The 16,121-nt window shown below is 39.0% G+C and overlaps 1 protein-coding gene across 1 annotated transcript in view; it reads left to right on the forward strand.

Moving 5' to 3' along the window:
- UBXN2B (UBX domain protein 2B) overlaps nt 1-16,121 on the forward strand; it is a 153,342-nt gene that overhangs the window by 60,702 nt on the left and 76,519 nt on the right. Inside the window, exon 5 of the mRNA XM_053715061.1 lies at nt 15,467-15,576. Within this exon, the coding sequence (XP_053571036.1) occupies nt 15,467-15,576 (110 nt within the window). The remainder of the gene's footprint in view (nt 1-15,466; nt 15,577-16,121) is intronic.

Here is a 16,121-nt window from a genome sequence, read left to right on the forward strand (position 1 = left end):
TTCATCCAGATCACTTTTAGTGTCTGAGATTCTCTTTTTAGACAAGCATTACCAGTTTTGTGGCTCTACCGTTTGGCCTAGCCTCAGTTCCAAGAATTTTTTTCAAAGGTTCTCGGTGCCCTTCTTTCTGTAATCAGAGAACAGGGTTTTTTGGTATTTCCTTATTGGACAATATCTGGGTACTTGCTCAGTCTTCTCATTTTCGAAGAATCTCATACGAATCGACTTGTGTTGTTTCTTCAAGTTCATGGTTGGAGGATCAATTTACCAATCAGTTCATTGATTCCTCAGACAAGTGTAACCTTTTTAGGTTTCTAGAATAGATTCAGTGTCTATGACTCTGTCCTTGTCAGACAAGAGAAGTTTAACATTGATATCGGCTTGTCAAAACCTTCAGTCACAATCATTCCCTTTGGTAGCCTTATGCATGGAAATTTTAGGTCTTAGGACTGCCGCATCAGATGCGATCTCCTTTGCTCGTTTTCACATGCGACCTCTTCAGCTCTGTATGCTGAACCAATGGTGCAGGGATTACTCAAAGATATCTCAATTAATATCTTTAAACCGATTATACGACACTCTCTGACATGGTGGGCAGATCACCATCGTTTAGTTCAGGGGGCTTCTTTGTTCTTCCGACCTGGACTATAATCTCAACAGATGCAAGTCTTACAGGTTGGGGAGCTGTGTGGGGGTATCTGACGGCACAAGGGGTTTGGGAATCTCAGGAGGTGAGATTTCCGATCAATATTTTGGAACTCCGTGCAATTTCAGAGCTCTTCAGTCTTGGCCTCTTCTGAAGAGAGAGTTGTTCATTTGTTTTCAGATAGACAATGTCACAACTGTGGCATACATCAATCATCTAGGAGGGACTCACAGTCCTCTGGCTATGAAAGAAGTATCTCGAATTTTGGTTTGGGCGGAATCCAGCTCCTGTCTAATCTCTGCGGTTCATATCCCAGGTATGGACAATTGGAAAGCGGATTATCTCAGTCGCCAAACGTTGCACCTGGGCGAATGGTCTTCACCCAGAGGTATTTCCTCAGATTGTTCAAATGTGGGAATTCTCAGAAATAGATCTGATGGCTTCTCATCTAAACAAGAAACTTCCCTGGTATCTGTCCGGATCCAGGGATCCTCGGGCGGAGGCAGTGGATGCATTATCTCTTCCTTACAAGTGTCATCCTGCCTATATCTTTCCGCCTCTAGTTCTTCTTCCAAGGGTATTCTCTAATATTCTAAAGGAATGCTCGTTTATCCTGCTGGTAGCTCCAGCATGGCCTCACAGGTTTTGGTATGTGGATCTTGTCCGGATGGCCTCTTGCCAGCTGTGGACTCTTCCGTTAAGACCAGTCTTTCTGTCTCAAGGTTCTTTTTTCCATCAGGATCTCAAAACCTTAATTTTAAGGTGTGGAGTTTGAACGCTTGATTCTTGGTCAAAGAGGTTTCTCTGACTCTGTGATTGATACTATGTGACAGGCTCGTAAATCTGTATCTAGAGAGATATATTATAGATAGATATTATATTTCTTCAGGATGGTTTAGATAAAGGTTTGTCCGCAAGTTTTTTGAAAGACAAATCTCTGCTCTTTCTGTTCTTTTTCACAGAAGGATTGCTAATCTTCCTGATATTCATTGTTTTGTACAAGCTTTGGTTCGTATAAAACCTGTCATTAAGTCAATTTCTCCTCTTTGGAGTTTGAATTTGGTTCTGGGGGCTCTTCAAGCTTCTCCTTTTGAACCCATGCATTCTTTGGTCGTTATATTACTTTCTTGGAAAGTTTTGTTTCTTTTGGCCATCTCTTCTGCCAGAAGAGTCTCTGAATTATCTACTCTTTTTTGTGAGTCTCCTTTTCTGATTTTGCATCAGGATAAGGCGGTGCTGCGAACTTCTTTTGAATTTTTTACCTAAGGTTGTGAATTCTAACAACATTAGTAGAGAAATTGTGGTTCCTTCATTATGTCCTAATCCTATGAATTCTAAGGAGAAATCATTGCATTCTTTGGATGCTGTTAGAGCTTTGTAATATTATGTTGAAGCTACTAAGTCTTTCCGAAAGACTTCTAGTCTATTTGTCATCTTTTCCGGTTCTAGAAAAGACCAGAAAGCTTCTGCCATTTCTTTGGCATCTTGGTTGAAATCTTTATTTCATCATGCCTATGTTGAGTCGGGTAACACTCCGCCTCAAAGGATTACAGCTCATTCTACTAGGTCAGTTTCTACTTCCTGGGCGTTTAAGAATGAAGCTTCGGTTGATCAGATTTGCAAAACAGCAACTTGGTCCTCTTTGCATACTTTTTCTAAATTCTACAATTTTGATGTGTTTTCTTCTTCTGAAGCAGTTTTTGGTAGAAACGTACTTCAGGCAGTGGTTTCAGTTTGAATCTTCTGCTTATGTTTTTTCATTAAAATTTTATTCTGGGTGTGGATTATTTTCAGCAGGAATTGGCTGTCTTTATTTTATCCCTCCCTCTCTAGTGACTCTTGTGTGGAAAGATCCACATCTTGGGTAATCATTATCCCATATGTCACTAGCTCATGGACTCTTGCTAATTACATGAAAGAAAACATAATTTATGTAAGAACTTACCTGATAAATTCATTTCTTTCATATTAGCAAGAGTCCATGAGGCCCGCCCTTTTTTGTGGTGGTTTTGATTTTTTTGTATAAAGCACAATTATTCCAATTCCTTATTTTATATGCTTTCGCACTTTTTTCTTATCACCCCACTTCTTGGCTATTCGTTAAACTGAATTGTGGGTGTGGTGAGGGGTGTATTTATAGGCATTTTAAGGTTTGGGAAACTTTGCCCCTCCTGGTAGGAATGTATATCCCATACGTCACTAGCTCATGGATTCTTGCTAATATGAAAGAAATGAATTTATCAGGTAAGTTCTTACATAAATTATGTTTTTAATCAATAAGGTAGAGTTTTTGCTCTTTTTTCTCCATTATTGCAATTAATTAAAGATTATGTTTTATTAAACTAACAAGTATTTATTTCCCACCATCCTTTTTAATAGTACAGTTTTTTTTTAATTAACTCTGTTTTTGTTGGGGTTTTTTTTCATTTAGTTTTTTTGTTTTTTTTGGGTAGGAAAATGAAAAAAAAAGTTGAACACTATGTACACTATGTGCCTCAATAGGGAGTTTGACTTGCTTCTTCTAATTTGTAAATGAGATTATGTACATGATAGCCTTACTATCTCTTATATCAGATTACTATGGATTTGTAGTCTAACTGTTAAATAAGGCTTCATCAGGGTTAAATAAATGCTAATTCAACAGAACAAGAGCTGGGCTATAATAAAAGGAAAATCAGCCTCCATGTGAGAAAATTACAAAATGGATGGTAAACCATTCGCCCCTTACACCTTTTAACAAACATACGTGCATTTATATTGTTAGGTATATTACGTCATAGCTGCAGGGCTCAGATTATGGGGCTATTGCGAATAAAGATATATGAGTAACTTGTAAAATCTCCTGCATTTAATCTATATGAAGAAAAAAAAACAATAACGAACAAGAAATCTAATTTTTTTTAATAAAAGCATCCTAAACAGTAACACAGATAAAGTAGAATGAAACAAGAAGCAAACCGTTTTATACAGCCATGTAATTATACCGGCACAGAGATATATATCTTAGTTTTAGCCAACATCATAGCGGCTCTGTCTCTTTAACAAATCCAGCATCCGTTTGTCAATCTTGAAGTAGTAAGGGCCATCAGAGTGTGTGGGGCAGATGTCAGAGCTTAAGGCTTCCCCAGCTTCCGAATCCACTGTTATGTCTCCAAACGACAGAAAGCAGATGTCTAGTGTTCGCCCAAGCTTGCAGTACAGAGGATTTAGTGCAGTATAGGAAAAATGAAATAAAGTACTGATTCCTCTTTTCTTTTCGATAGAGCGGGTGATATCATCTGAGAAGGGTCCAAGCTTGGTTGTGCCTAAGGGCCAGCAAATACATTTTCATGTTATAAGACAAATATGGATTGTAGTTTAATAGCATAGGAATATATAGGTTTTGTGAGAGCAAAAGAATATTTCTCTGTAAATAAATTTCAGATGAGCAGTTTATTACAATTTGGCCCCCTTGTGGATATTACCATTTCACAAATTACAAATGAAACAAAATCAAAATGTGAAGAATGAAAAGTATTATGTATTCTTTACAAATAGGTCGATCATGTAGGCAAAAATCTCAAAACTCAATGTGAAATCTCCATAAGATGCAAAGTAAAATAATTTGTAATGTACTTAATTATTTATGTTGCCCACTTTGTAATTAGAGGGACAGTAAAGTTAAAATTATACTCCCAAGATTCGGATAGTGAATGTAATTTTAAACAACTTTGCAATTTACTTATATTATCTAATTGTCTTCCTTCTCTTGTTATCCATTGTTGAAAAGCATACCTAGGTAAGCTCAGGAGCAGCAATGCACTATTGGAAGCTAGCTGGTGATTGGTGGCTGCTCATCTATGCCTCCTATCATTGGCTCACCTGATGTGTTCAGTTAGGTAGTCCATTGCTGCTTCTTCAACAAAGGGTACGAAATAATGAAGATTTTATAATAAAAGTAATGTAGAAACTTGTTTAAAACTGTATGTGCTATGTCAATTGTTAAAGACATTTTTGAGTCAAGTCCAAAAAAACCTTTCATGATATAAATAGGGCATGCAATTTTAAACAACTTTCCAATTTACTTTTATCACCAATTTTGCTTTGTTCTCTTGGTATTCTTAGTTGAAAGCTAATTCTAGGAGGTTCATATGCTAATTTCTCAGACCTTGAAGACTGCCTCTAATCTGAATGCATTTCGACCACTAGAGGGCATTAGTTCATGTGTTTCATATAGATAACATTGAGTTCAGCACGTGAAGTTACCCTGGAGTGAGCACTGATTGGCTAAAATACGAATCTGTCAAAAGAACTGAAATAAGTGGGCAGTCTGCAGGGGATTAGATACAAGATAATTACAGAGGTAAAAAGTGTATTTCTATAACAGTGTTGGTTATGCAAAACTGGGGAATGGGTAATAAAGGGATTCTCTTTTTAAACAACAAAAATTCTGGTGTTGACTGTCCCTTTAAATAATCAACAAAGTATACTTTTTTCAACAAAAGATACCAAGAGAACGAAGGAAACTTGATAATAGAATTAAATTGTAAAGTTGTTTAAAATTGCATGCTCTATCTGAATCATGAAAAAAAGGGTTTCACGTCATTTTAATATAGAATGTTCAACGGTACAATAAACTTATATTGCTATATGGCTAGTTTTTGCATCTACACTATTACAATTAGTATAGCTATTTGCTTATTTATTTTTGATATAGCACAGCTACAGTGTTTCATCATGCTTTAGCCTTGTGAACCTGTTGATTACACATTCCCTCTGTTTCTTATCCCTTTACTGCGTCATTGAATACACAGTCAAGGCTAATTGGCCATTTCAAGGACACTAGTCTGTCTCTTTGCCACTGAGTTGGTAATCCCTGTTTAGATGTAGTGCCAATGTTGCTAAATGTCCTTGAACTTGTCCATGGATCTGGGGAAACCAACAGTGAAAGTCAGTTAGCAAATAATCTATGTTTTTGTTTAGAAATATCTCCATTTACCCAAGCCATTTCAGATTTAATGCTGCACAAAGTATTTATATACATACACTTGGGTTTATTATTGCTATTATTATTTTTTTATTATTATTCTTTTCAGTAGTTCAGAAACTAGTTTATGTATTGAAAAATATTCTAGCAAATTTAAAAGAATGTTGCATTCAATTTTGCTTCAGAAGCTATGAGTGAAACAAGAGGGGTAAATATAGTTACCTCTTATTTTTCTTATTTTTATGTGAAGTAAAATCACATGTACTGACTATGGGCCAGATCACTCTTAAAAATACATGATATATATAATCATGTATATAGATAGATAGATAGATAGATAGATAGATAGATAGATAGATAGATAGATAGATAGATAGCAAACCCGATTGCATTTTCTTGTGTGAACTAACCCGACATGAAAATATGAATATTTCACATTCCATTGTTCTTCACATAGAAAAATATGTTCTATTTATTCATAAATAAATATTTATATATATATCTGAGGGTATTTTGGTATAATATATATTTATAGGATATAGGAATATCTTTTTAGAATTATTTACAGTAACTACACAGTCAACACCTTTTTTAAATATGAATATTGCATAACTATGCTTTTACATGTTTTCATCTACTTAACTGCAAGGGGCTCCTTAAATACACATATAAATACATATAAACATACTGTATAGATATATACATACATACAATTACATCTTTAGACATGTATATGTATGTATCTCTATGTTAAAGCCCTTTGCTTGCCTTTTTTTTCCTCTAACACTTGAGACTTCATATTTTTGAGCCTTTATAATCTTTGTGTGCAATATTTTTTTTAATAATTTTTAACTTTTTTGTTTTGCGAAACAGTTGACCAGAGCTCTGAGGATGCGTTAATCATGCTAGTGTAAATTGAGCAGGAGCGCAATCACGTTTACTTTCAACTTATAATACGAGCGAAAAACCCGACATGCACAAACACCCGCAATATATCCCTTATGGCTCACGTGTAACTGTTAGCGATCCACTCGTTATCTGGCCCTATACATATATATATATATATATATATATATATATATTATAAAAGATGAGTAAAACTGCAGATATTGCCATTAGTTCAATGTTTTACAATTTGTGAGTTTGAATCCTTTTAAAGGGATGTAAAGGTCAAAATTGAAATGTGCATAGATACATTCCTTTTTTAAATAGATGCATTTTTGAAATTGAAAGTTATTATTGTTTTTAAGTGGCATATGCATATTTGCCGTGAATAGGGTTGCCATCTCGGCCATGTTTTCCTGGACACTTATGAGTTATACATGCTGTCACGCCGCTCTAGCCTGTGCCTTTTTAAACTTCCCCAAAAGATCTGTCACTGCCCAAGTATAGGTGTTACTTTGTGTACTCCTGGGTGTGACAGATCATTCTTTCTAAGTGCCTGATTACTGTTGCTGAATACTCCCTGCCTGACTACTCTACCTGCCTTAACCCTTAAACTGCTGGATTGATTACTGTTGCTGAACCTGCCTGTCTGACTACTCTACCTGCCTTAACCCTCAATCTGCTGGACTGCTTTGCTGTTGCCAAACCCTGCCTGTCTGACCATTCTAGTGGTTTATCCTTGGAGTGCTTTGCTGTTGCCAAACCCTGCCTGCCTGACCATTCTAGTGGTTCATCCTTGGACTGCTCTGCTGTTGCCGCTGGGGACTGTCCTGCCTGTGGTGAGTGCCACCTTCCTCATCTCGCTAACTTTCTCTGTTCTGGGATATTCCATATCTTTCCGGCTCGACGCCGGGATAACAAGACTACTGGCCGAGTTTGGTCTGATAGAGAAGTATCCCACAAGCGTTACAAATGCTGCATGGTGTGCAGATAGGAACATGAATTTCAACCCTGAACAGCAAACAAATAGTGATTCTGAACATCACTATACATATTCCTTTCTGCACACCCTGCAGCATGTATAACTCATAAGTGTCCAGGAAAGCATGGCCGAGGTGGCAACCCTAGCTGTGAGGGCCCTTGCACTAGTATTCGAACACTACACCTTCTCAGATAGTGGGTTATATGACACAAATTAAATCTTCACAGGCACAATACCCACCACCACCAGTGCTCTGAGCTTGAATACTGGTGCACGGGCCTTCACAGAATATGTGCGTATGTCACTGAAAAACAGTAATACGTTTTATTGGAAGCTAAAGAAAGTATATTGTAAAAATAATTCTATTTCAAATTGAAGTACACCCATTTTGACCTTTCTTTACCTTTAAATAGAATCTAATGATTTAAGTTAAATTAATTGCTGAAAATAAAGACTACCGTAAAGGGAAGCCTCTTGGATATGTAAACTTGATTCACTAAGTTAAAGTGAAGGTCAATTTTTGGGTTCCATAATACATTATTTTGAAGCTTATAGTATAAACACTTTAGTCGCTCACTTTATATCTCTAAATAACGCATCCGTTGCAAATAAACAGTTATTATAATGTACCTCCGTTATCGCTCTAATCTCCGCCCATACAGCACTTCCTTATTCAGTTGCATTCTTTCTTTCAAGCGGACTACGCTCGTGCACCCGTGTGTTGTTTCTAAATGCGCATGCGTAGCCACATCTAAACAGCGCATGCGTTTCATTTACGGCCGTAACTTTGTATGCAATACAACAAATACAACAAATTCGTGGGTTAGATGAGATCGCTGCTAGTTTGTTAGGATGCGGGAGACAGATGCTGCCGATTCAATGCATCAAAAAATATGACAGTGGAGAACGCATGCGCGTAACCTGAACGAGCATGCAGATGATGACGCGCTGTTTAATTGCACGCATGCGCATATTGTTTCAATGACGAAACAGAAAAGGGGCTGGACGCCACGGGGGTAAACCAAACATTGGAGAGAAAAACTGTCAATCAATAAAGGCACTGTGACGGGCGGATTGTAATGCTGAAACGGAGCGCATTCAGATCGTAAAAAATAAAACTTTTTATTGCATTTTTCTATGATTTGATGAATGAACCTCATATTAATTATAGCTAACTTACTGAAAAATTATAAACACAACCCCGGACTTGACCTTCACTTTAAAAGCTCTTTCTTCTGTTATGTGTGATCAGTCCACGGGTCATCATTACTTCTGGGATATAACTCCTCCCCAACAGGAAATGCAAGAGGATTTACCCAGCAGAGCTGCATATAGCTCCTCCCCTCTACGTCACTCCCAGTCATTCTCTTGCACCCAACGACTAGATAGGATGTGTGAGAGGACTATGGTGATTATACTTAGTTTTTATAACTTCAATCAAAAGTTTGTTATTTTACAATAGCACCGGAGCGTGTTATTGCCTCTCTGGCAGAGTTTGAAGAAGAATCTACCAGAGTTTTTTACTATGATTTTAACCGGAGTAGTTAAGATCATATTGCTGTTTCTCGGCCATCTGAGGGAGGTAAAAGCTTCAGATCAGGGGACAGCGGGCAGATGAATCTGCATTGAGGTATGTAGCAGTTTTTATTTTCTGAATGGAATTGATGAGAAAATCCTGCCATACCGTTATAATAACATGTATGTATACTCTACACTTCAGTATTCTGGGGATGGTACTTCACTGGAATTACTCTGTAAAAAGTACATTAAACCTTTTAATAGGTATTTATTATGTTAAACGTTTTTGCTGGAATGTAGAATCGTTTGCATTTTCTGAGGTACTGAGTGAATAAATGTTTGGGCATTATTTTTCCACTTGGCAGCTGCTTGTTTTAATTGTGACAGTTTCGTTTCTCTCTCACTGCTGTGTGTGAGGGGGAGGGGCCGTTTTTGGCGCTCTTTGCTACGCATCAAAAATTTCCAGTCAGTTACTCTTGTATTTCCTGCATGATCCGGTTCATATCTAACAGAACTCAGGGGTCTTCAAACTTCTTTGAAGGGAGGTAGATTCTCTCAGCAGAGCTGTGAGACTTATATATTGACTGTGATTAAAAACGTTGCTCTGTAATTTTTACGTTTCAAATTTAATTATTGTTACTTTACTAATGGGAACAAACCTTTGCTAAAAGTTGTGTTGTTTTCAAGGATTGATGCTATAACACAACTGTCATTTAATCGTTTAGTGCTTCTTTGAGGCACAGTACGTTTTTGTTAAATAAGATTGTAACCAAGTTGCAAGTTTATTTGCTAGTGTGTTAAACATGTCTGATTCAGAGGAAGATACCTGTGTCATTTGTTCCAATGCCAAGGTGGAGCCCAATAGAAATTTATGTACTAACTGTATTGATGCTACTTTAAATAAAAGCCAATCTGTACAAATTGAACAAATTTCACCAAACAGCGAGGGGAGAGTTATGCCGACTAACTCGCCTCACGTGTCAGTACCTGCATCTCCCGCCCGGGAGGTGCGTGATATTGTGATGCCTAGTACATCTGGGCGGCCATTACAGATAACATTACAAGATATGGCTACTGTTATGACTGAAGTTTTGGCTAAATTACCAGAACTAAGGGGCAAGCGTGATCACTCTGGGGTGAGAACAGAGTGCGCTGATAATACTAGAGCCATGTCGGATACTGCGTCACAGCTTGCAGAGCATGAGGACGGAGAGCTTCATTCTGTGGGTGACGGTTCTGATCCAAACAGATTGGATTCAGATATTTCAAATTTTAAATTTAAATTGGAGAACCTCCGTGTATTACTAGGGGAGGTTTTAGCGGCTCTTAATGATTGTAACACTGTTGCAATACCAGAGAAATTGTGTAGGTTGGATAAATACTTTGCGGTACCGGCGAGTACTGACGTTTTTCCTATACCTAAGAGACTAACTGAAATTGTTACTAAGGAGTGGGATAGACCCGGTGTGCCGTTCTCACCCCCTCCAATATTTAGAAAGATGTTTCCAATAGACGCCACCACACGGGACTTATGGCAAACGGTCCCTAAGGTGGAGGGAGCAGTTTCTACTTTAGCTAAGCGTACCACTATCCCGGTGGAGGATAGCTGTGCTTTTTCAGATCCAATGGATAAAAAATTAGAGGGTTACCTTAAGAAAATGTTTGTTCAACAAGGTTTTATATTGCAACCCCTTGCATGCATCGCGCCGATTACGGCTGCGGCAGCATTTTGGATGGAGTCTCTGGAAGAGAACCTTAGTTCAGCTACGCTGGACGACATTACGGACAGGCTTAGAGTCCTTAAACTAGCTAATTCATTCATTTCGGAGGCCGTAGTACATTTAACCAAACTTACGGCTAAGAACTCAGGATTCGCCATTCAGGCACGTAGGGCGCTGTGGCTAAAATCCTGGTCAGCTGATGTAACTTCTAAGTCCAAATTACTTAATATACCTTTCAAAGGGCAAACTTTATTTGGGCCCGGTTTGAAAGAAATTATCGCTGACATTACAGGAGGTAAGGGCCACGCCCTGCCTCAAGACAAAGCCAAAGCTAAGGCTAGACAGTCTAATTTTCGTCCCTTTCGGAATTTCAAAGCAGGAGCAGCACCAACTTCCACTGCTCCAAAACAGGAAGGAGCCGTTGCTCGTTACAGACAAGGCTGGAAACCTAACCAGTCCTGGAACAAGGGCAAGCAGGCCAGGAAACCTGCTGCTGCCCCTAAGACAACATGAATCGAGGGCCCCCGATCCGGGACCGGATCTAGTGGGGGGCAGACTCTCTCTCTTCGCCCAGGCTTGGGCAAGAGATGTTCAGGATCCCTGGGCGTTAGAGATCATATCTCAGGGATACCTTCTAGACTTCAAATTCTCTCCCCCAAGAGGGAGATTTCATCTGTCAAGGTTGTCAACAAACCAGATAAAGAAAGAAGCGTTTCTACGCTGTGTACAAGATCTGTTATTAATGGGAGTGATCCATCCGGTTCCGCGGTCGGAACAAGGACAAGGGTTTTACTCAAACCTGTTTGTGGTTCCCAAAAAAGAGGGAACTTTCAGGCCAATCTTGGATTTAAAGATCCTAAACAAATTCCTAAGAGTTCCATCGTTCAAAATGGAAACTATTCGGACAATCTTACCCATGATCCAAAAGGGTCAGTACATGACTACAGTGGATTTAAAGGATGCTTACCTTCACATACCGATTCACAAAGATCATTACCGGTATCTAAGGTTTGCCTTCTTAGACAGGCATTACCAGTTTGTAGCTCTTCCATTCGGATTGGCTACGGCTCCAAGAATCTTCACAAAGGTTCTGGGTGCCCTTCTGGCGGTACTAAGACCGCGAGGAATTTCGGTAGCTCCGTACCTAGACGACATTCTGATACAAGCTTCAAGCTTTCAAACTGCCAAGTCTCATACAGAGTTAGTTCTGGCATTTCTAAGGTCGCATGGATGGAAAGTGAACGAAAAGAAGAGTTCTCTCTTTCCTCTCACAAGAGTTCCATTCTTGGGGACTCTGATAGATTCTGTAGAAATGAAGATTTATCTGACAGAAGACAGATTAACAAAGCTTCTAAATGCATGCCGTGTCCTTCATTCCATTCAACTCCCGTCAGTAGCTCAATGCATGGAGGTGATCGGCTTAATGGTAGCAGCAATGGACATAGTACCCTTTGCACGTCTACATCTCAGACCGCTGCAATTGTGCATGCTGAGTCAGTGGAATGGGGATTACTCAGACTTGTCCCCTACTCTGAATCTGGATCAAGAGACCAGAAACTCTCTTCTATGGTGGCTTTCTCGGCCACATCTGTCCAGGGGGATGCCATTCAGCAGGCCGGACTGGACAATTGTAACAACAGACGCCAGCCTACTAGGTTGGGGCGCTGTCTGGAATTCTCTGAAGGCTCAGGGACAATGGAATCAGGAGGAAAGTCTCCTACCAATAAACATTCTGGAATTGAGAGCAGTTCTCAATGCCCTTCTGGCTTGGCCCCAGTTAAGAACTCGGGGGTTCATCAGGTTTCAGTCGGACAACATCACGACTGTAGCTTACATCAACCATCAAGGAGGGACAAGAAGCTCCCTAGCAATGATGGAAGTATCAAAGATAATTCGCTGGGCAGAGTCTCACTCTTGCCACCTGTCAGCAATCCACATCCCGGGAGTGGAGAACTGGGAGGCGGATTTCTTGAGTCGCCAGACTTTTCATCCGGGGGAGTGGGAACTTCATCCGGAGGTCTTTGCCCAAATACTTCGACGTTGGGGCAAACCAGAGATAGATCTCATGGCGTCTCGCCAGAACGCCAAACTTCCTCGCTACGGGTCCAGATCCAGGGATCCGGGAGCGGTTCTGATAGATGCTTTGACAGCACCTTGGAACTTCGGGATGGCTTATGTGTTTCCACCCTTCCCGCTGCTTCCTCGATTGATTGCCAAAATCAAACAGGAGAGAGCATCAGTGATTCTAATAGCGCCTGCGTGGCCACGCAGGACTTGGTATGCAGATCTAGTGGACATGTCATCCTGTCCGCCTTGGTCTCTAACTCTAAGACAGGACCTTCTGATACAGGGTCCATTCAAACATCAAAATCTAACTTCTCTGAAGCTGACTGCTTGGAAATTGAACGCTTGATTTTATCAAAACGTGGTTTTTCTGAGTCGGTTATTGATACCCTGATACAGGCTAGGAAGCCTGTTACCAGAAGAATTTACCATAAGATATGGCGTAAATACCTATACTGGTGCGAATCCAAAGGTTACTCCTGGAGTAAGGTTAGGATTCCTAGGATATTGTCCTTTCTACAAGAAGGTTTAGAAAAGGGTTTATCGGCTAGTTCATTAAAGGGACAGATCTCAGCTCTGTCCATTTTGTTGCACAGGCGTCTATCAGAAAATCCAGACGTCCAGGCCTTTTGTCAGGCTTTAGCTAGAATCAAGCCTGTGTTTAAAACTGTTGCTTCGCCATGGAGTTTAAACCTTGTTCTTAACGTTCTACAAGGAGTTCCGTTTGAACCCCTTCATTCCATTGATATAAAGTTGTTATCTTGGAAAGTGTTATTTTTAATGGCTATTTCTTCGGCTCGGAGAGTCTCTGAGTTATCAGCTTTACATTGTGATTCTCCTTATTTGATTTTTCATTCAGATAAGGTAGTTCTGCGTACTAAACCTGGGTTCTTACCTAAGGTAGTCACTAACAGGAACATCAATCAAGAGATCGTGGTTCCTTCTCTGTGCCCGAATCCTTCTTCAAAGAAGGAACGTCTTCTACACAATCTAGATGTAGTTCGTGCCCTCAAGTTCTACTTGCAGGCAACTAAGGATTTTCGACAAACGTCTTCCCTGTTTGTCGTGTACTCTGGTCAGAGGAGAGGTCATAAGGCTTCGGCTACCTCTCTCTCCTTCTGGCTTCGTAGCATAATTCGTTTAGCCTATGAGACTGCTGGACAGCAGCCTCCTGAAAGAATTACAGCTCATTCTACTAGAGCTGTGGCTTCCACTTGGGCCTTTAAGAATGAGGCCTCTGTTGAACAGATTTGCAAGGCTGCAACTTGGTCTTCGCTTCATACTTTTTCCAAATTTTACAAATTTGACACTTTTGCTTCTTCGGAGGCTATTTTTGGGAGAAAGGTTCTTCAGGCAGTGGTTCCTTCTGTATAATGAGCCTGCCTATCCCTCCCGTCATCCGTGTACTTTTGCTTTGGTATTGGTATCCCAGAAGTAATGATGACCCGTGGACTGATCACACATAACAGAAGAAAACATAATTTATGCTTACCTGATAAATTCCTTTCTTCTGTTGTGTGATCAGTCCACGGCCCGCCCTGTTTTTTAAGGCAGGTAGATATTTTTTAAATTATACTCCAGTCACCACTTCACCCTTGGTTTCTCCTTTCTCGTTGATTCTTGGTCGAATGACTGGGAGTGACGTAGAGGGGAGGAGCTATATGCAGCTCTGCTGGGTAAATCCTCTTGCATTTCCTGTTGGGGAGGAGTTATATCCCAGAAGTAATGATGACCCGTGGACTGATCACACAACAGAAGAAAGGAATTTATCAGGTAAGCATAAATTATGTTTTTTCATAGTAGATTTGTATTGAAGTCTAATTTTGTGAGCCATAGGTATCTACACCCTCCAATACCATCCATCACAAGTCTGTTGTATAGATTCAGCTGTTGCCACAATTCCTCTGTTATCCTGTTAATTTGCTTCACTAAAATCTATTTCTGTATACATACTTTAGTAAATAGACTGTATAAAAGATTACTTAGGGTCCGATGAATAAAAACTTGCCAGCATGGAGAGCAATCATGCAATATCTTTGGGAGCATAATATTTAAATTTATTTCCCTCCTTCACATTCAGAGCCCTGCATAATGAGATTAACAGCTCTCAAGATAAAATATTGCCTTTCAAAAATGATTTGAGGTACCTCACAGTACTGAGGAGACATCTCAGATAATCTCATCAGTGAAGAAGTTTAGATCATCTGGACCTTAGAGAGAGTTTAAAGTTAAAGGGACATGAAACCCCAAATATTTATTTCATGATTTAGATAGAAAATACAATTTTATAAAACATTCCAATTTACTTCTATTATCTAATTTGCTTCATTCTTTAGATATCCTTTGTTGAGGAAGTAGCCAAGCACTTGGGTGAGCCAATCACGAGGCATCTATGTGCAGCCACTAATAAGCAGCTACTTAGCATATTTAAATATGCTTTTCAACAAAGAATATCAAGAGAATTAAGCAAATTAGCTATTAGAAGTAAATTAGAAAGTTGTTTAATATTGCATGCTCTTTCTAATGCATGAATGAAATAATTTGGGTTTCATGTCCCTTTAAACTGCTTTTAGAAGAGTAATGGATATACACCTTTATATTGGGGTTCACTTAAGTGCTTTTTTCCTGAATATTGTTTTGTTCATGATGTATATTAATTAAGTTATCTTTTTCTTTTTCATTAGGTACAGATTTTGCTTAAACTATGGCGCAATGGGTTCAGTTTAGACGATGGAGAGCTGAGATCTTACAGAGATCCAATAAATGCCCAGTTCTTGGAATCCATCAAGAGAGGGTATTGTATTTTATTAATATTTTTATCAGTATAAGAGAGATGGATGGATATGTGGACAGACAGACAGACAGATAGACAGACAGACCAGATAGCTAGATAGATAGATAAATCATGTTTCTCATGACAGGTTTTTACAGTTGCAGTACATAAAACAAAAGGAATATCTCAACACAATATTTTATAGCTTTCTTTGTAATCAGACTCTCCTTGCATACATAGTTTTTTCTATAATATGGAAACTTAACCCTTTCATGACATAGGCAATTGTTCAAGTTCTGAACGTAAACGAAACCTTGAATTTCAGCTATATGTCTTTTCAACCATAATTTACCCCTTTCACATTAAGTGCACCCACACTAATTATATATTGTTTTTTAGAGGACAGATAGGGCTTTCTTTTGGCATAAAAGATTTATTTCTCAACTATAATTTTATATAAAAAAAATCAAAGTAAGTGTGAGAAATTAAGAAATTTGAAGCTTTCCAAATGATTTTATTGTGAATATCATCATCCTGATATATGTTACTGCAATAAAACACCCATA

Source organism: Bombina bombina, chromosome 5, assembly GCF_027579735.1.
Source record: "Bombina bombina isolate aBomBom1 chromosome 5, aBomBom1.pri, whole genome shotgun sequence".
In the NCBI taxonomy this organism is placed as follows: domain Eukaryota; kingdom Metazoa; phylum Chordata; class Amphibia; order Anura; family Bombinatoridae; genus Bombina; species Bombina bombina.